The sequence below is a fragment of the Neolamprologus brichardi genome, chromosome 14 (genome assembly GCF_056152115.1).
Source record: "Neolamprologus brichardi isolate AB-2024 chromosome 14, ASM5615211v1, whole genome shotgun sequence".
Classification (NCBI taxonomy): Eukaryota; Metazoa; Chordata; class Actinopteri; order Cichliformes; family Cichlidae; genus Neolamprologus; species Neolamprologus brichardi.
In genome coordinates this window covers 9,639,729-9,660,815 of record NC_142117.1, presented here as the reverse complement: position 1 = coordinate 9,660,815, position 21,087 = coordinate 9,639,729, and the positions used below count along the sequence as shown (strand labels likewise).

The 21,087-nt window shown below is 41.2% G+C and overlaps 2 protein-coding genes across 2 annotated transcripts in view; both read right to left on the bottom strand.

Annotated features, from left to right (window-relative positions):
- The window catches only part of pik3cb (phosphatidylinositol-4,5-bisphosphate 3-kinase, catalytic subunit beta), a 48,409-nt gene extending 47,583 nt beyond the window's left edge, over positions 1 to 826 (bottom strand). Inside the window, exon 1 of the mRNA XM_087850773.1 lies at positions 558 to 826. The gene's annotated coding sequence lies outside the window, so the exon portion shown is untranslated. The remainder of the gene's footprint in view (positions 1 to 557) is intronic.
- Positions 827 to 12,922: 12,096 nt separating this feature from the next.
- foxl2a (forkhead box L2a) lies at positions 12,923 to 14,823 on the bottom strand. Its single transcript, XM_006801147.3, has one exon. The coding sequence runs from the start codon at positions 14,584 to 14,586 to the stop codon at positions 13,675 to 13,677; it is 912 nt and encodes a 303-aa protein (XP_006801210.1). The 5' UTR covers positions 14,587 to 14,823; the 3' UTR covers positions 12,923 to 13,674.
- Between the last annotated feature and the right edge of the window lie 6,264 nt (positions 14,824 to 21,087).

Below are 21,087 nucleotides of genomic sequence, written 5' to 3'. Positions count from 1 at the left end.
TAAAGGTGCGGGCAGGTTTCCGACTTTAAAACTAACAACACGATGAGCGAGCGTCAAAGTCCCCTTCAGCTGAGGAGTAATCACTCCGGAATGCTTCGTTCCTTTCTCGTATGGAGAGAGCTCATGATAAAGGGAATGTGTTACTTGTTTTGCTTAGATAATGAAATCCACTACCCCTCAAACAACATCTAAACGTTTAACACGCCGACAAGGTTTTCTGTGAACATCAGAATAACATTTCAACTTAAAACTATGGTTGTTTTTCCGCCGCCCACCACACCGGGTAGGCTGATTAGTTAGCTTTAAGAGGGGGTTAAAATCGATAACCTCTTCATCGGGGTTAATTAAAATATGACAGACTAGACTGCTACGATTAGCTGAAGTTGTGACCGTTCTCCACAGCAGGGCTGGGATTTTAATGCCTAATATAAACAGCAATAAATGCAACATTAGACGAATCGATGAACTGAGTTTGGCGTGATGACGTCCTCACTCCCCGAGCGAAAAGCCCACAGCTAAAAATAAGTGATTTTTTTATATATATAAGTGGGACTTACCTTTATTAATTTTCTCCTGGGATGTCGTTAAAAACGCAGAGGACACGCCAGAAGGGCTGAAAGTTAAAAGTGCTGCTTTATCTTCACGACGGAGTGGGCCAGGCTACTTTCACGCACAGCGAGTCCGCGTATCTGACAACACCGCTCGACAGCCTCTCCACGAATAGCACGGATCCCGCAGGTGGACAGGAGAGCTGTGTGCTTCCTGTTTGTTTCAGAAGGTGAACAGCCACCACCAACACCACCTTCGTTGCTGCATTTCCCTCCGCCACCGGCTCTATTAAGCCCGATCAGTAAAACAAGAACAGGACATCCGGTAAATGTTCAAGAATAAAAATTCATTTTCATGAATTCGCGGTGAAATACAAATTTAAGCAATACAAATAAGACAGGACGGTGTCTATATGGAAGGTAAATGTCTCCGATAACTTTCTGTTTGTTTGTTTGTTTTAGTTGTTATAAGCTATTATTTGGAGTGGGAATTGCAGTTTAGTTTAAAATATGATAAAGAGACAGAAAAGGAACTCATATGTTGACACCCAACGCCTCCCTGAGAGCATTCAGTGCAGCAGCACCCACTGATACGTAAATTAACACAGTGTGCGTCTGATCTAAAGGCAACACAAAACTGTTCTTATCTTAATTTACTTGAAACACACGGTCTTGCATTTAAATACAAATTCTTGCAACATAAACATTATGTATGTTGATGTTGTAGACTGCATCTTTTCAGAAACATCCTGTTGTATGCAATAAATGAGCGTTGCTTATAACGAGGACCACCACGTGTAACCTGACGACTGCCTGTTGCCCTCCCTATGGGGCCTATGAAATCCAAATCATGTTTGAATGTGCGCTTTACAGTAAATTTATCCCGATGATGCAGATTAGGCCTACAGGGTCACTGCAGCAGCTGGTCAGTCTCAACTATTTCACATGTAAAACAAAACACAAATAGTCAGTAGGTCATCAGATGCGTTTTGTGGGTTCGCTCTTTTAGAAACTGTTGCTTGTACAGTATTTTCTTTGTTTGTGGCAAAACATGGATACAAAATTCTGCATTCAGTGCTGTTTTTTTGTTTTTTTAATATAATTTAAAAAACAAGCACATGTGGCGACACGGCTAGGCTTTTATTTTGAAGGCGACAACTTGGCGATTTGCTCTGGGGCTTGTGTGATGCAGCTCTCCGGATGAGCTGTGAAGGATACCGGGCTTTTCACCAACAGCCGCTCACAGCATGTACAAAACGCCGAAGTAATGTCACAACATTTCTTAACATCCTTGTTGAGAAATAGCTTGCCAGAGTGAGTGCAGCCTATTAGGCAAGCTCCGCATTCAAATTGCGCATACCACAACGGATTATGGACAGGATCCATGCGACTCTTTAGTCGCCATTTATTTTTATGTAGCCCCCAAATCATTCACCTAGGCCATGAAGCGTCATTAAACAGTGTCCCTTTTCATCGCTATAATCTTCACAAAACCTGCACAACTCTACAGTGCCAGTGAAATATTGAACTTTGCTGCCATCTGGCGAACAAATCTATCATTATCTATGGTTAATGCGTCAACCAATAAACCAAACTGTGGACCAGATTGTAACTAAACGTTAAATAAAGAGCTTGTTTTACCCGAGACAGCTTGTGACCTTACTAACGCTGATAGACCACTGTAAGTTATAGCTAACTTAGAAATCACACATAAGCTATGCGTGATTTAAGTTATGCATTTAACAAAAGTTCAACCTGAATTATTATATATTCTCATAATTCTCGTAAACCCAAATAAAAACAAACAAACAAAATAATACATACATATATACATAGATACATTTTCAAAGATATCATGTGAGGCATATTTTTGAATTCCTAAAGAGCAAGAAAGAAAGAAAGAAAGAAAAATGAGTGCCATTGATCCAGATGTCTGTCAATATAAAGGTTTGTTATTTTGAGAAACACAAATGAAAAAGATCTTTTAAAAAAAATCTCTTTTCTTATAAATATGAAGGCACAGCTGCTCTGTATTGTAGGTCCAGGTGTAGATGACAAACCTGCTGCCGAAGAAGTTGACTGCTGAGTATCTCACACTTAAGTCGTTTTGGAGATTACCTTTCATATTTTGCCATATTTTAAAAGAACAAATTTACAAAAATAATTATCTCTTCCAAATAATCATTCCAAATGTCTCTGTTTTGGTCAGGTCACCCAGCAAGCTTGTGATTGTATGATTATAGAAAATGCATTTGTTCAATATGTAGATTTTAAGTATTGTTGTTGTTTGTTTGTTTTAAACATCAGCACTACTAAAGGTGCATTGTGAAGATTTTTGTGCCTCACCTAAACCCATTTTAAACCCGCTTTTTGGTCGTGTGCATCCTGTCAATTATTTTATACTGGATATGTTGTGAGTTTCAAATGTTAGTCAAAGGATAATTCTGAAAACCAATAAGAGGAACTGGGTGGAGGCAAAGGCAGTGATTAAATGGTTGAAGCTAAAGAAGGAAGTGCAGAGTTTAGGGAGGAGTAGACCAGAAGAGTATAGCTGAAGTGTTGAAGGAAACTGCCAAGAAGGTGTTTGTGTGTCCTCTGGACAGAGGAAGAAAGACAAGGAGGCAGGAAAGTATTCAAAGGAAGAGGTTAGCAAGAAAAAGTGGGTTAGTTTGGGAGATAAAGAGGGCATGAGGTTAGGTGTACAGCAAGATGGCAAGAATTTTAATGATAGCATGTGAGCCTGGATAGTAAGGAAGGAGAAAGGGACTTGTATCAAAAGACTAAGCAGAGAGATCGAGCTGGAAAGGATGTGCAGCAGATTAGAGTCATATAGGGTGGAGATGGAAATGTAGTAACACTACTACAGCATTTTTGATAAACTGATGAATGAAGAAAATGAGAGAAACAATGTATGGATGGAGAAAAGTTATTAAATGAGGAAGTGCTGAGAGTTGAAACACAGTTGGTCCTGATGACATACCTGTGGAGGAGTGGAGATGTCTGGGAGAGAGGGCAGTGGACTTTCTAACCAGATTGTTTAGAACAATCTTGGTGAGTGAGAGGATGCCTGAAGAATGGAGATGAAGTGTACTGTTATTGATTTTCGAAGAACAAGGTTTATGTGCTGAGCTGTAATAACTACAGACGGATAAAGCTGATGGGCCATACCACGAAGATATGGGAAAGAGTTGTTGAAGCTAAGTCAGCAGAGGTGACTTCAAATAGTATGGCTTCAAAGCGCTACAGATGTGATGTCTGCTTTGAGATAGAGTATAGAAGAGATCAGGAGTTGCACTTGTGTCTTTTGGATTGAGAGAAGGCACATGATAGGGTGCCAAGAGAGGAACTCTGGTAGTGCAGGAGGGCATGTATGAAGATAGTGGTGAGTTACGTCAGGAATCTGCTCTGAGCTGCTTCTCGTTTGCAGTGGTGATGGAGGGTTGAATAGATGAGTTAAGGTGGGTTTCTCCGTGATGTTTCCAGACGACATTGTGGACGTAGCGTTTTCCAGATGAAATGAATCAACTTTTTGCGTGCTCAAACATCCTTACCTGGATGTTTGAGCACGCATCAACACAACCATATAAGGTCATTTTCTGTTTTGGTTACTGATAGCACTATTATTACATTTATATCTTCTATTACTTTATAAAACTTAGAGAATTTTTTATGTTTTTCTCGATTTACACTTTACACTTTATCTCTTCGGTTAATCTGAAAGGATGCAGTGAGTTATTTTTTATACTGATAGTGGAGGACATTTTCTCCTCAACTCTCCAACTATCACAGGGATTCATAAAACAAATGAAATCAATTTAGCATAAAAAAACATCCTTGCTAAAGGGCTGAATTTTGCTGTCACACCGAGACAAATCCCGCTAGTGGAACTGATCACAGCCACAGAAACAGCAATTCGAAACAACAATATTGCAGAAGTGGAAGCAGAGCAACTAGGGACGAAAGTTTCGGCCTGTCTCAGCAATGCAAAGCCCCCAGCATCCAACATCACCATGGATGAGAGGAAGACACTCACATCACTTAGTAATGACAACAACATTCTGGCAGACAAGGGTAGGTGCACAGTTTTGCTAAACCAGAAAGACTATCATTAGAAAATTTTGTCACTGCTCAGTGATGAAAATACTTATGAGCTCCTGAAACGAGACCCAGGAAGTGGCTACAGGAAGAGGTTGATAGACTGTCTGAAGCATTTAGAACAAGACAAGGCTATTGACCGGACCTCATACCATTACCAAAGATACATAAACAGGGTGCACCTTTAAGACCGATTGTCTGTATGATCAACTCGGTCACCTATAACATCTCCAAGTTTCTGGCTTCAATCCGCAACCCGTTGGTGGGCAGCTCTGAACACCACATTCAGAACACCCTGGATTTTGTTGAGAAGGTGAGAGACGTCATTATGGAGGCAGATGAAACCATGGTCTCGTACGACGTTACATCTCTCTTCACTTGCATCCCAGTCACAGAAGCGTTGGAGGTAGTGCATAAGAGATTACAGGATGACCCCAACCTCAGCAACAGGACCACTCTCAGCATCGACCAAGTGTGTTTGCTTTTGGAACAGTGTCTTCATTCCACTTACTTCACATACAAGGCTCAGTTCTACAGGCAGAAACATGGGTGTGCTATGGGCTCCACAGTTTCACCCATCGTGGCCAATTTGTACATGAAAGAAGTGGAAAACAGGGCTTTGCCATCCTACCCTGGAACACCAGGTTCAGATATGTGAATGACACCTGGGTGAAAATCAAATCTCAGGACGTATCACATTTCACGGATCACATTAACTCGGTGGACCGACACATCAAATTCACCAGGGAGGATGTGAAAAGTGGCAGGTTAGCCTTCTTAGACTGTGAGATTTCTATCAGTAATGGGGGACATCTAAAAGCTGACGTGTACCGTAAACCTACACATACGGATCAGTATCTAAGGTTTGACTCTCGTCATCCACTGGAGCATAAACTGGGTGTCATCAGGACGCTACAACACAGAGCGAACACCATCCCCACTGACACAGTGGCCAGGGAAGCAGAAAAACATCACATCAAGAAGGCCCTGAGTAAATGTGGTTATCCCAGCTGGACTTTTGTCAAAGCTGGGAAGGTGCCAAAATAAAGCTCCAGCCGATCCAGGAGAGAAGGACAACCGCTGCCCAAGTGAAAACCTGTAGTGATCCCTTATGTGTCAGGAGTATCGGAGCAGTTGAGACACATTTTTTCTAAACACAGGGTCTCTGTGGCTTTTAAACCCCAAAACAGGCTGCGCCAAAAATCGGTCCACCCCAAGGATTGGGTCCCCCGACACAAACAGAGTAACATAGTGTATGCTGTTAAGTGCCAGGAGGATTGCCAGGATTTATACATCGGGGAAACCAAACAACCTCTGGCGAAGCGGATGGCACAACACAGAAGAGCCACCTCGTCAGGCCAGGACTCTGCAGTCTATTCACACCTACAGGCCAGTGGACACTCTTTCAATGATGAGGATGTACACATCCTGGACAGGGAGAAACGCTGGTTTGAGCGTGGAGTCATGGAGGCCATTGACGTGAAAAAGGAAAGACCATCTCTGAATTGAGGAGGGGGCCTAAGGGTACATCTTTCGCCATCTTACAATGCTGTGATTGTAGCCATTCCCCAACTCTCTGTGAATGGTACTCATTGCCATTGATCAGTGGGCTTTGGTCAGTGACTGTTGATCAATGGTCATGAGAATTTGCATAATTAAGATTAAGGAACTGACCTCACAGCCCATTGTCCCTTCAGTGGGCTGGTTTCAGTCATTATGCAAATGTACTGTTTATAAGATTGAGAAAACCTGCAGTCAGCTGAGACTGAAGAAGTCACTTGGATGAGTGACGAAACTTTTTTTTCCACAAAAACGCTACGTCCAGATGAACAGAATCAACTTTTGGACATAATCCCTTAACTGATTTCAAAAATCAATGTAAAATGTAAAAAACCAACAAACTTGACACACACACACACACACACAGAGAGAGAGAGAGAGAGAGAGAGCGAGAGCGAGAGAGAGAGCGTCTGCTATGGTGCGTTTCTTTGTAATGGCGTTATTGAGCCACAAGGGAGCAGCAAAGAGCCACACAGCAAACTTGACCTGAACCATGACAGTTCCCAAGAAGAGCCAAAACGAAAGAAAAAAAAAAAAACTCGTGAGGGTTTATCAAATTCAGTGAAAGCTGACGATATCCATTGTCACCACATGATGATCGGACCTGTTATGAATCAAAAGCATTTCTTCCTGTTTGTGTAATCTTAAACATCTCTCTGTACCTTTATGTTTGATGGGCCTCATTAGAGATGTAGAGGTTAGTTATGTGCCATGCGTATGACCTCTGGTGGGCAGGGGTAAAAGGCTCTCCCTCAGAGTTCCCCTCATAATGTTCTCATTGTCTGAAATTTGCTAAACATAAGCTGGGCTCAAAGACAGCATCTTAGGCAGTGAAGCTTTGGGTCCAGCATGCTTCCATTACGTCTCCTCTTATTTGATTAAATGTACTCTAACTCAGTCCAAACCCACACTGTGCGTAATCTCATCGCGGATGATAAGCATGTAATAAAACACACATTTAAGTTGAAAGGGCGCCTTATGCGAATGTGTACAATTATGGATTTCCAAGTATGATCATTCGTTTAATTGTGAAGCCTTGCCAAGAGGTATGTAATTGCTTGAAAGAAATATGGCTGAAATTGGATTGTTTTGAGATGTGACCTGGGATTGTTTGGCATCCACATAGAGGCGGGGCCAACTTCCTGTTTTGTATACGTATATTTAAACCAAATATTCACAAATCTCATTATTTAGAGGAAATTCGGAGAATATTAGAATGTGACAATGCAAAACACAGTTGTTGAAGAGCATTACAATAACTGACTGAATCCATTTAAACGTAGGATGTGTAGTTAATCTCATGCAATTTGTATCCTAACAGGCTTCCTGAGAGTATAAATTTGAGAGCGTCCAGAAGATGTTTTGCTTTAAATAAGCTCAGTGTTTGGCATTCATATCCGCGTGGGGTTTCTATTACTGATAGTGGGCTGATGTATAACTGGATTTCAGTGATTATGTGTCTCACACCATCCCCAGAGGTCGGCCTAAGTCTGACCATGAAGTTGGACTGATTTATTATACAGCCTACAGTATTAAAAGAACAGGTGCTGGCCCTTAATGATCCCAGTGGGAATTTGCTTTCGTCTTTGATTAATTGGAATGTTAACAGGAGAAGAGTTATCCTAATAGCTTCTTGTTGCCAACCCTGCGGAAGTTTTTAGAGGGGCGAGAAAGGAAAGCGCTTTAAAAATAGACTCCATCAGAGCACGCTGGGAAAAGACCTGCCATTTAAATCCCGACAAAGCAATTTGCAGCTCATAATCAAGGGAACGGAAACCGTTTTTTATCGCATTTCCCTTTACAGTATAAGCTGGTCAGTTCCGCCACATCCACAGCAGAAGTTAGCGTGAGCCAAACGCTGGTAAATCTCGACCTTGTGTGCACGTTTGTTTGTTTGCTTTAACAGGTCTGCTGGAGCATAACCTCCACTCGTTGCTGAGAGGTGATATTCCGTCACGAAAACACGGTTATTTGATAAGAGCGCGTGATTATCACGTTGGACAGAGATTATCATACATGAAATGACAAATTAAACAGGTATATTTTTAGAGCCTCCAAAGTGAGATGAGATAATATTTAGCCCGGTGACTGCTTATTTTCAGTCGCTCTTTGTAAGCATCTCACCACCTCTCCTCTCAAAGGCTGTCAGACTCAAAGGATGGCGTGTGTGTGACATCTGAGTGGCCCCGTGGTGGCTGGAGGGTACTCAGAGGTCAGTGCGTGATGATTTTGCTCTGCAGATGGATGACTGTCTTTTCCTTGAATAGATGACACTCCTGTGTATTTATAGATATGGTATTTCTAGACATTTTGTGGACCTTTGTTGCCCAAAGGTCCAGTTAACAAACGCGCGGTTCCTATTTATAAACTGTGGCGGTGTATCAACACACACCATTGCAATATTTTTGGCTTAATAAAAGAATTATTATATGTCATCCATTGTTTCGTCGAGTTGTCATTAAGATAGGGATCAGCAGTCACTGAAAACATCACGTAGATCACCGTGACAAGCTGGAGATTCACCAGAGGACGCGCTCAGAAAATAAACAACTCCAAATTCAGTAATGGCGTGGACATAGCACAGTACGTGGCAGAAAGGCTGAAACTTTGAGTTTTTCTACTCTGACAGGAGAAGACGAAAAAACGCATGCTGATTGGAACAATTGCCGGATTTTCTGCGAATCAAATCTCTGCATATTTTCCTGTTTGGAGCAGATGTATACCAAACAGTGGTGACCCCCACTCTCCTTTTCAATGGGTTCGGGGTGATGTGCGCCGCGTCTAAGTGGAAACTGTTGCTCTTCAATCTCAAACATTGACCAGAATGCCAGGAATTCAATTGTGTGCAGGCATTGGGAAACCTGCAACCTGCGTGTGACTCGACCTGCCGGGTCGCATCGCCGATGCCCCGTGGAGCATGCAGGCTGTCATACGCGGAACGACTCCAGGTACGCTCCAGTGTGTGTGTGTGTGTGTGTGTGTGTGTGTGTGTGTGTGTGTGTGTGTGTGTGTGTGCCGGAGAAGAAGCGAGGGTCAAATGCGTTGCCTCCACAATGAGTTGACCTCATTCGTCTTGTTGATTATAATCTGTCATCTCCGAGAGCACAACAAAGGATACAATCATGGTTATTCAGAACGCGCTCTGCGGAAAAGACGCGTGAAAACAAACCGCACATTGCGCTAAACCTTTTCACCTTGTGGAGAAATAATTATGATTGACAGAAATATTCAGAAATGCGCTCGACTCACATTTAATAATAATTAGCCAGTGTTATTTTAATTCTGACTGCACGGTTGCTGTTGTTATTCCCGCTTAGTGACTAAAGCGTCACTTTCCAATTAAGATGATACGCGGGAGATGAGTCCATAAGGCTGCGCTCGCCATAGTTAAATCGTTCTTCTTCTTCAGGTCTCAGCAGCTCTAATGTCATTGTGAACTCTATTATTGCTCCCAACAGCCACATCTAGATATATATGGGCTGCTAAACGTGCTCTTAGTGTAAAGGCCTGAAGGAAGCTGCTCTTATATGTCTAAAAAAATTCCACCAATTCATTCATGATGAATTCGATATATTATAAACAGCGTAAAAGAAGACTATATTAAAGCAGGCCTGTGTCGCCTGGGCTGAACCTCGGCTGGCCTTATCTGTCTCAGCCCCCCGAGACATCCTGTATGCAGGCCCATTGTTCCCTGCCGCCCCGCTGAACTGACAACCTTTCTGCGCAACTGCACACCTGCCGCGCCCGAGTCCGCACACGTCTTTGTATATTCGCGCCTTTTATAGACGAGCTTTTTGGTCCTCAAGTTTAATTAGAAAGGTGTGTGTGTGTGTGTGTGTGTGTGTGTGTGTGTGTGTGTGTGTGTGTGTGTGTGTGTGTGTGTGTGAGTGAGAAAGAGAGACACAGAGACAGCAATGTATGTTTACATATGGAAGCCTTTGGTGCAGAAAGGCTTTCGCCAATATAAAGTGTAAAAAGCAATTGTCATATAAAATAGACCTATAATAATAATAATAATAATAATAATAATAATAATAATAATAATAATAATAATAATAATAATAAACGTTGTTAATAAACTAAAAGTTCAACTTTAAAAAAAACAACAACTAACAAACAAACGCACAAATAAATCAATAAATATATGACAAAAGCTGGTGTGCTGATTGATGGATTCCAACTTTAAATCAGGAGGAGAAAGAAATAAAATAAACTCCACCTCTGGTTGGACAGTTTATGTAAAGGGTTGCACTGGTCGAAACATTATTTCTTGTTAAACCCCTGTATTTATTATTTCTGGAAGCTTGTTTAGAATACAGTTGCCTTTCAAAAGCGCCCTTATCTCCTTATTGTTTACAAAACATTAATGTGAGGAAGCTGAGAACGTACACAGCTACATTTCAGGCTTGCCTCGACGCTCCCTCTGCACACAGGAGGATGGAGAAGTGTCAGTGTTAGTCTGAGTGAGACCCGGCTGATGGCATTTTCATTCTGTGTTTCTGTTCCCGCAGTTTTTATACGAGCTTTGGGCAACAATGTTAAGAGGTTGTCTGAGCTCACTGATCCCCGACAGCTGCCTGCTGCTGAGCAAGAAGAAGAAGACACGCTGTTTACAGTTGGGCCGAGTGTCAAGTCAATTTATCTGTGATTATGACTTTGTGCAGAGTCTGTCTGTTATGATGAAGTGAAGTGCTGTTTTCTCGCTGGATTCTTTATGCGCTTGAATAATAAATGAAAAACAGTCATCATGCGACATGCGCTGACTTTTGTGTCTGAGGATTATAAGTGAATGATGCGCTTTATCAGCAGCCAATAGCCATGGGCGAGAATTCATTGTTTATGCAGTCCTCAAAAAAAAAAAAGAAGAAAAAAAAAGAGAAAAAGCTATCGTTTGAATTTTGTTTACATACATGCAAAAAGTCTATGCGACGTTTTCTGTCAATAAATTACTTAAATTATCCATGACCCATATGCATTTTGTACATATGCAATAAAATAATTGCCTACGGTTAGCTTACTTTAGCAAAACCTCATGTAATGTGCGTGTCCGTGGCGCCATATGTGTGGCTTTCGTTTGGACACCGATGGTCTCTTTAGTAGACAAAAAAAAAGAAAAACGATTTTTGCGTCCTATTTTGGCGCACCTGGACGATGACCCTGTTTGACCGTCCCTGTGACGAGTAAAAGTTGGAGCGAGGTGAATGCTTGGATGCGCCTCCTGTGGTGCCTTGAAGTCATGTGTTGGGAGTTTGTCATCTTTAAACGATAGTCCAATAATTAATTTAGGAAATAATATTTCTAAATGACCTGACGATTCCTTAGTAATTCACTGTGCGTGAAAGCTATGACCTATTCGAAAGAGACACTTTATTTGCAGTGATCGATCACTCAGATGTAAACGCAGACAGCAGATAATGTCGATGCTTTGTGATATTAGCAGGGAAGAGGTTGAGATCAAGTTTTACCAAGAGGCTATTTCAATTTTTTTCATGGATGTTCCTCTGGGCTTCATGGAATTTTATTTTCTTTAGTTCTGCAATCTCTCAGTAAAACAAAAAGAAGGGAAGAAGGAGGAGCTGTCTGAATATGCCCCACTTTCACCCTTCAGAGAAGACTGTCAGCAGATGTCAATATTTTGTAAACTACATTTGGGATGAATGACTTTATAATTATAATTCACCAGATATATAAAATATATAAAATCAGTTAAGGTATATATATATATATATATATATATATATATATATATATATATATATATATATATATATATATATATATACCTTAACTGATTTTATTTGTTTATTACCAATACTTATAGCTAAAAAAAATACTAAAAAACGCAAACAAGCAATACACTAATGCCGTAAATCAATTCCACCATATTATCGAATTTATTATTATTATTATTATTATTATTGTTGTTGTTGTTGTTGTTGTTGTTGTTATTACTATTATTATTAGCGGTAGAAGGCATTAGTAGTGTTGCTGCACTTAGAGAAAGACTATTTAGATGTATATGTATATTTAGATATTTATGATCATATATTACGAGCTGAAATTTTCCAGTTTATGTGTGTATTTTGTTTCTTTGTCTGTTTGAAATTAACTAGTAAAAAAAGAGGACTGTTACCTGCAGCAACGCCGCTGCAGATGGGAAAAATATAAAATATTAAACATACGGCATTAATTGTCCCTTAGCGGGCATAAATACTAATGAATAAGTCTAAATGTGTTTTTATTGTATTGCACACAACGCAGACACTGATCCTTAGTTGAAAGAGAAAGCTTTTACCTGGTCACACTAATATAATAAATCGATAGATTTTTTAAATGTGCATAATTTGAGCCAAACAGTTCAATAGAATACATATTTAATTTTTTAAAGTGATACTGAGTGCGCCTATCAGCCATTTTTATGTAAGCCTATCCTCAGCCGACCACGCGCCGCTGTTAATAGCGTTATTTTCTTTCTTGAACAAGCTGTGAAAAAACTCCTGCATCATAACCAATGTGGCACTTTCATGTCGTGTTAGGTTCACAGATTTGTTTATTGCTGATTGCTCGCCTACTGCCAGCAGTGGTTGCTATAATAGCCTAAAGCATACAACAGATTACTTCATGACCACTTAATTATTTAAGAAATACAACTTTATTAAGAAATTGACAAACCTAAAAAAAAAGGGAAAGTGCTAATTAAAATGAAACATGGCCCCAACATTAATGAAACATAACTAATCACATTTATATATATATATATATATAAAAACGATATTTAGAAAGAACAAAATCTGACACTGGCTGGCGTCATTTTGGAATTTACATCATGTAATCAAAAAGTATGAAAAGCCCTGAATTGTTTTTTTTCTTTTGGTAGTTTGCTGGATCTCTACCCACACCTTTTAAACCTAACAAAGTATCCAACTATAGCAGGAGGTGAAGTATCACCGTGCAGGCCTTTCTCGGTGCAGCTTACTAAGAAAGCCAAAATTAGCTCTGATTTAATCACACATTAAAACTCTGACTTCATTAGGACGTCTTTCGGCAGTCAGCCGAAGGAAAGCTGAGACAAATTACGCACACCAAAAATACAGCTGGACCGATGTCAGCGATGTCTATCCATTCAAAATAATCAGTTTTTCATTTCACAATTTTGATTTTACAATACCGAGTTATGGCCATCAGTCCAAGTGTAATACAGGCGCACGAAATGGCTCCCAGAGGTTGTGCTACCTGATGAATGAGCAGCCGATGACTCCTTTACCTCCTGTTTCCATTTCATAAAACTTTCCCAGCATCACCTCGTGCATATAGCTCCCCGTCGGCATTTAGATGTCAGCTTGCAACCGAAGAGATCTGAGTCAGAGTGGTCTCTTCAAAATACTGTCGGCTCTGTTTTGAAATCACAGGAATTACCTCTCTGTCTCTCTCTCCCAGAGTCTTCATTTTTCCACGGACCAGTTGGTAAACTTTAAATATCAATCCTCGTGTGTAACGCCGAGTGTTTGGTCTCGTGTTCCCAGTATGAGCAGTGCATCATGGAGAGCTCCGCGGGCTGGCGGGAGCACGCGAACTGAAGGCCGGCTCCGTTACTGGAGGAGACCGGAGGTGGTGCCGCGGTGGCAGGGCTCAGCTGCTGGGTATGATGGGGATGGTGATGGTGACTCATGCCGTTGTAAGAGTTCACCATGCTGGGGAGCGCCATGCTCTGCACCCGGGAGTAAGGGTTATATGATGAGGGGGCTGACAGCCCCTTGACGTTCACCGGACTCACGTTGCCGCTGGCCATCTGACAGGACGTGTAGGGCATCGGAGTGGGCGGCTGGCCCAACGACCAGGAGTTGTTCATAAAGCTAGACTGCAGGTACTTGGGTGGAGAAAGGTAGCCATAGCTGTCCCCTCCGAACAAGGCCTTCCCCGGCTGGAAGTGCGTTGGTGGGGGTCTGAAAGGCCGCTTCATCCTGCGGCGTCGCCTGTAGTTCCCCTTCTCGAACATGTCCTCACAGGCTGGGTCGAGGGTCCAGTAATTCCCCTTTCTCTCGCCGCCGCCCTCCCGCGGCACCTTTATGAAGCATTCGTTAAGACTCAGGTTGTGTCTGATGCTGTTCTGCCAACCTTTCTTGTTCTTCTCGTAGAAGGGGAATTTGGTGATTATATACTGGTATATGCCGGACAGCGTGAGGCGCTTCTCGGAGCTCTCCCGGATAGCCATGGCAATGAGAGCGACATAGGAGTACGGCGGTTTCTGGGACGGATCCGGCTTCTCAGAGACTTTGTCCTGAACCGGCTCCTCTTTTGGGCGCTCTTTCTCCTTGGTCGTGTTGGTGTCGTGGATCATTAGGGCCATTGCGTCATCCTCTGGGTTTTGGTAAGTGGCCATCATTGCGCACACACCAAAACAAACAAGTCCAGTCTAAACTTTGAAAAGAACACCTTTCTGACGCTTCTGTCTCGATCGGTGAAATGCTGCGCTGCAGAATCTCAGAATGCACCAGTGAGTCGAAAACTGTCCTCCAAATTGCGCACGGAGAAATCTTAATTGTAACTTTGCGGATCAGTACGCGACATGCACCAGACCTTCCTCTCTTCAGCTGAGATTTTTCTAAGCTGTTTTCTGTTGGACGCGCAACCCAAGTTTTGGACTGTGAGTCAGTAAGGCCAGCCCTTTTCCCTTTTTTTCAGGGCCGCTGACAGGCTGCTTTCGCTCTAGCGCTCTACACCGAGCGACGTAGTGCTTTGTGATTTGTGCGTATTTTAGTTCCGCCTTCCGTGGTTCCAGTCAATGAAAAAAAGAGCTCTTCTTCACTTGTTGAAAACTGTATTAATCAGAAAGGGTTCAAAATACTAGTAATAATATGCGCGATAAACACATATTTACAGTAAAATGTAGGCATAAAACACTGTAGGAAACCCGAAGCTGTTAGTGCGTAATGAAAATAAAAATACAGGTATTCGTTGAAAGAATGCAATTATGCTTATAGCTAGTGAATTCGTTGCTCAAAATATTATATTAACATGACTGACTCTGCTGTTTGAGTCAGAAAGGAAGCAAGCTTTTCAGAAAAAAGGGTGGAAAATATTAATAATAACAATAACAAAAACAGATAAAGAAATGTCCCGAAGTATGTCTTTGCGCAAAACAACCCCAAAATTAAATATTTGGAACAAACGTATTCCAATTTTCAAAGTAATTCTGTTTAATATATTTATATTTTTCCACGTTTGAATGTGAAATATAAAATTTCAATTTTTCTAGTAAATTCAATATATAGTCCAACATATACAATCTAGTCCACACATTCTCACCAGAGTCATGCATATTTGTAAACGGCTGTAGTCCACATAATTTTTACAAAATCCGGATAGCTAGTGGTGCTTAATTAGCTCACCGCGGAGAGGGAAGTGCGTGGTGAAGTATACATTTCTCTGGCCACCCATGAGGGTCCCCTCGGCTTTCTCTGGGAGTGTATTTCCGTGCTTTGGGAGTCTTTGCAGGTGGAGCAGCATTGCCATGTGTGTCATCACCCTGCACCCAGTCTGCAGCCAGTCTGCAGCAGCTGAACCGCGCTGAGAGCCAACCATCTCTCAACATGCAATTACCGCCGACTCACACTTTCGAGCGTTACGACGCGTTGTTATTTCTTGTTCCAATGTCTTTTTCACGTGTTTACGACGGACAGCACTTCCCGATAATCTCTGCACCGCCATTACAGGTTTACTTTGCAAGTATATGGCTTGGTTAAAACATGACATCATCATGTTAATTAATACAAATATTATTTAAGAGAATACACTAAGAATTCCTATTTACCTGTCCGTAAAACTGTAAAACCATTAAAAAAGATACTTATGCAAAGAAACGACCTTAAGGATAAAAATCAACCCTGTCTCAGAGAAATCACTTTTGAATTTGAAATATCAAAGGCTAAATGCTTATAAATGGACGTTAAGTTACACTTTAAAAAATTATAGGTTTATTCCCATTGCACTTGAAGGTGTTGCCTGTGCTCATTTATACAGGGCATCTATATGTGGAGTGGTTTGCGTTTGTGCAAATAAAGTAGAAATCACAAAAATAAACCTTTTGTCCCGGCCGTTAAATGTTTAGGTTCACCTCGCGATTCCATGACTTGTTTAGTCTTCCTTTATTGTTCCACATTGTTCTTCTGTTTTCTGCTTCTGCACTCACAAAAAAAACAAAACAAAAAAATAGACGGGGAGGGGGGGATCGTTTATATATATATATATATATATATATATATATATATATATATATATATATATATATATTGGAAATGTAGAAGCATTACAAAATATAGCCCATTGTTATCCCTTCTAACCCTTTCAAACGTCCCCGGTGGCCAATGTGCAGCACCCGTAAAACCCTGTATCTCACCGCTTTTAGGCTAAAATGCTAAATAGCAAAACTTAATCAGCAATTTCTTTCAAAACGGGTGTGCTTATTTAAATATAGCCTTTTGATAAGGTGATTCCCGAGTCTGTAATCTTTGTAATCTATGACGTCTTGAAAATAATAATAAAGGTCACCTGCTGTCTCAAAATAATTAGCCTGCTTTATTTGTGTCACCTAAACGACCCCACGTAACCCCGTTAGGTTCCGGTTCAGGTAGTCTAGCTCTAAATGTTTTTTTCTTCTTCTCTCTCTGTGTTGTAAGAGGACTTACTTGACACTTGTCTCTCCAGGTTCAAGCCGCTGGTCTTAGGGCAATTTTATTATTATGCTCCGTCTCTCTCCATTAGTCTACCTGTAACCTAATAGAGGAATGGTTTGTTGCGCGACACGCACGCGCTTCACGTCACATAACAAAGCTGTAAACAGCATGTCGACAATCCGTAAACAAAATAAGGACCCTGAAACCTGAACTGGTTGTAGTAGTTACAGGCTTCAGGACAGCCCTGAGGAATGTTAATGTGAGAGCACAGCCTGTTTTTAAGGTAACTTTGACATACAATAAAAACAAATAGACTATAAATAACCTCCCTGTAGACTGTCGACTACTAATATAATATAATTAATAAAAAATAATAAAAGGGTGTATACCTGAAGAGTAACAATAATTTTTTTTTAAATGTCTTCCACTTATTGGAAGTTTTCTTCTCTGCACCTTAGCAATTATCAAAAACTGTGCTTTGAAAAAACCCACGAATAAAAATCCACCTCACAAACGTTTTTTTTTTTGTTGTTGTTTCGGATTATTTCTGCCTGTTCTTAATAATACCAAATATGAGTACTATCCCTGCACATTTTCTGGATCCGATGGGCGAGATAGCGGCGTGCACTCCTGAGACTCAAAAGGCTGTCACAGAGAGACAAAAGTAGTCCGTGTCTTCTTCCTAGATAAATACACATCCTCCAAAAGTCTTCTCAAGTTATCGCTTGATCCCAGACACCTCGTGGAAAAACTTCCCAATAAAAAAGCCTCCACCTCCCCGGCCCACCACCCACACATAGTCCGATAGACTTCCAATACTTCTAAAAAATATTTCATTTATATTCATGTAAATGCACCTAAAGTTAGGAGAATGTTTAGTATGTGTATTACAAGCCCGCGATATAGATTTTAGTCCATAGCAATTTAGTCCATCTTCGTGAAGACTACAGACATGATCCAAAGCACAATAATTGTAAAGCAATCAGTGTTTAAATGTTTTACTCTTTTAAGTTACTTTTACTTTAGTTTACTTTTTATGATAGACTCGCAGCCACAACTTATTTTCCACATATGTACAATACTTAGGCCATAGTTTTCCTATAGTGTGAGCGTGAGGCAGGCCTCCAGTGAGCTGAGGAGCCATCATTGTAACAGGCCTCAATCTAATTTGAAAGAGTGGAATTCCTGTTCTCTCGCACTTCCTGCGCTCGCAGGTCTGGGACTAGGATGTTTATAATTGCGCATGCGGGTGGAATGTGGCGAACGGAACCACCAGGTCAGGTCGGGACCGGAGAGCAACCGACCGGACTGGAGGCGACCAGCCGGCTTCTGACAACAGGCAGGAGCAAAAGCAGTGCGTTTCCACAAAATTATTATTATTATTATTATTATTATTATTATTATTATTATTATTATTATTATTATTATTAGTAGTAGTAGTAGTAGTAGTAGGATAAAAGTAATTTCTTCTTATTTATTAATTTAATCTTAACTGTGATAGCGTCATCATCATCAATAACAATAATAATTATATAATATTTGTTGTTGTTGATAATGTTATTATCACAGTTATGATTAAATGAATACATTATTATTATTATTATGATCTTATTTTTATTTTGAATTATTTTGAACCATGACTCTTATTGTTAAAAATGGTCTATTCTTATTTATTAAGCCTTTTTAAAATGTCCCACTTTTTTTTTTTGTACTATCCCTCTCTCCAATATAGTCTTAAACCATCCTACATTCCCTTTTCCCCCCAAGGGAGCTTCTGCTTTTTAAAAATAATAGCGCAGTGGCAGATTAAGCTGTGCTCTGTGCCCTTTGTGTGCATATGTATTTTGATATGGGTGAATGAAAAAAACACAGCATTCAAGCACTAGCAAATGAAAGCATGTTATTCTGTTTCATAAAGTTGAGAATTTAAGGTGAAAATCACCAAAATAAAGCTCATGAAGGTTTTTTTAAATCTTGCTTAACACTGTCAGGGACTCTTTATATCTATGGGAAGAAAAAACAAGTGAAATACACATGATAATATTTGACTTAATGTGTTATTTGCAGTTATTCTAATTAAAATGTGGTTAATAATCTTATCTGAGGTCAGAGGTTCTTGTCTTTCATAAGCAGCGGTGCATCTGTCCTGGACAGCTGTTGGGAGAGATAGCTCTCACTGCTTGTCCTAGTTTGATCTTACTGGGCTGGTTTCTGGTTCATTTGCATCTGGCTCGCCTGCATTATTAAACATCAACAACACGCCGCCGCTCTTGAATGGAATCCTTATGAGGTGCAGGAAAGAGAGGGGAGGGGTGGGGGTGGGTTGAGGGACAGAGGGAAGAGATGAAGAGGAAGGAGAAGGATGTACCCTCAGCCCTCATGTGGCGTCCCCAACATGGCTCTTGTTCCTCTCAGAAAGAAGAGCGTGAGATAGAGCAAATAAACACTGACCACCAGAATCTCCCCCTGCATCTCCTTTTGCATCCCTGCCCGCATGGGTTAATGTTTGAGTGAGGAATGCAGAGAGGCTGCGTGCAGATATATGCATGCACCATACTCTTATTTTTGAGGTGTCAGATGTGTACTCACGAGTTTGCACAAAATGGAAACGACTTACTGTGAGTGTCACTCCGCAGAAGGTTTGAGAGACACTTCCCCTCTTTGTACAATCCATCCCCTCACTTTGAAACATTCAGACAATTATACGAGAGCATCCCGCATCCCCACTCATGACCGTACATTGCCCTTCATCAGACTCAGTCAGCAGTTCTTTTCTAAACATAAGTCTGTGGGAAACTGCATGGTCTTCCACTTTACTAAGTCCTGTGTAATGGACATTCACCAAAAAGGGAAGAAGCAGTGCGTTTGGTTTTGCAGAAGAAGTTACTCTAAAAAAAGTTTTGCAACGACACAATAAAAAGAAAGGAGGAATAACATTTGTAAAACTACTTAATTTGCATACTTTGTGTTATTGCATACTTCTGAATGTACCATGATTAAAAATGACGTGAAAACAGTGCATATATGTGGGCTGGGCTGGATTAGACCAGGAACATAAAATGTGCTTCCACTCACCCGCCTCAGGTGAGAGGGTCAGTGGGGAGCCATGGCAAACCTTTGCACTCGGGCCCCTTAAAGCCGTGTATGTGGGTATACTGATAAATGGAACGACTCAGTAATGCAAAAGAGCATGAAGATTGATGCATGATAAAAAGGCGGAGGAGAAGGAGACTACTAGACAACTCCAATGATGAGTTAAAGCGTAGAGGAAAATGTGGAGAGAGGTAAAAGTAGAGTCCAGGGCAGAGGAGAGCCTCATTGTGTTCTCGCTATCCTTCAATGAGAGGTGAAGTGCTGCAGCCTCCTGCCAGCAAGATTCTCTTTGAGGTTTTCCTGGTCTGTTGCCACACCTTAAATGACCAAACTCACATCAAGCCAATATTGCCATCCTCACAATACAGCATTCCTGTTAATACTCACCGGCTGAACCTCTTCACCCTCCCCGAAACAATCCAGCTAGTCACAGCCAGACTCCCACTTCATTCCCAAGTAACCTCAAACCCATTTCCACATCTTCATCCCAGCCGAGGGGATTAGATTTCATTCCAAATCAAAACAAGTCACTTCGTTAGAGGTAATTACACAGGTAGCCTACCTCGCTGGGCAAACAAACATGGCTGCCAGCTGACACCCCGAAGACAGATCAAAGCCTGGGGGTGACAAGGAACGGGAGGAGAACGCTCAAACGGCGGCTTGTTAACCACTCTAGTTTTTTTTTTCTTTTCTTCCTTGTGCACGAAGAGCTGTGTGAGCAATGTTTTGAGACTTCTTCACCCACTTCCTTCATACAGACTGGGGTAGGGGGTTGGAGGGTTCTGCAGCTGAAAGATGGCGAAGAATCAGAGGTGAACAGAATGACCTTTACAGTAGAGCTGCGTGTGAGAACAGTGCGAGTTAATGGTGCAGAACGGCAGAGCTATACTTCATGTGCTGTGCTGGTGGCACCCCGCTTTTGGTGGTCTCTGTGTAAGCTTGGTGAAGAAGGACAGAGGACACGGCAGGTGTGCAGCCTTCTAATCTGACACTTCTGGAAGGAGAAGTCTGTCGTAATTCCCACTTTTATGCCTCTTTCTGCTTAATGCTTGCTTTTTGTAATCCTATAGGCCTTTTTTTCTTAAATCTTGGGAATTGTTTTGAGGAACACAGTGTCA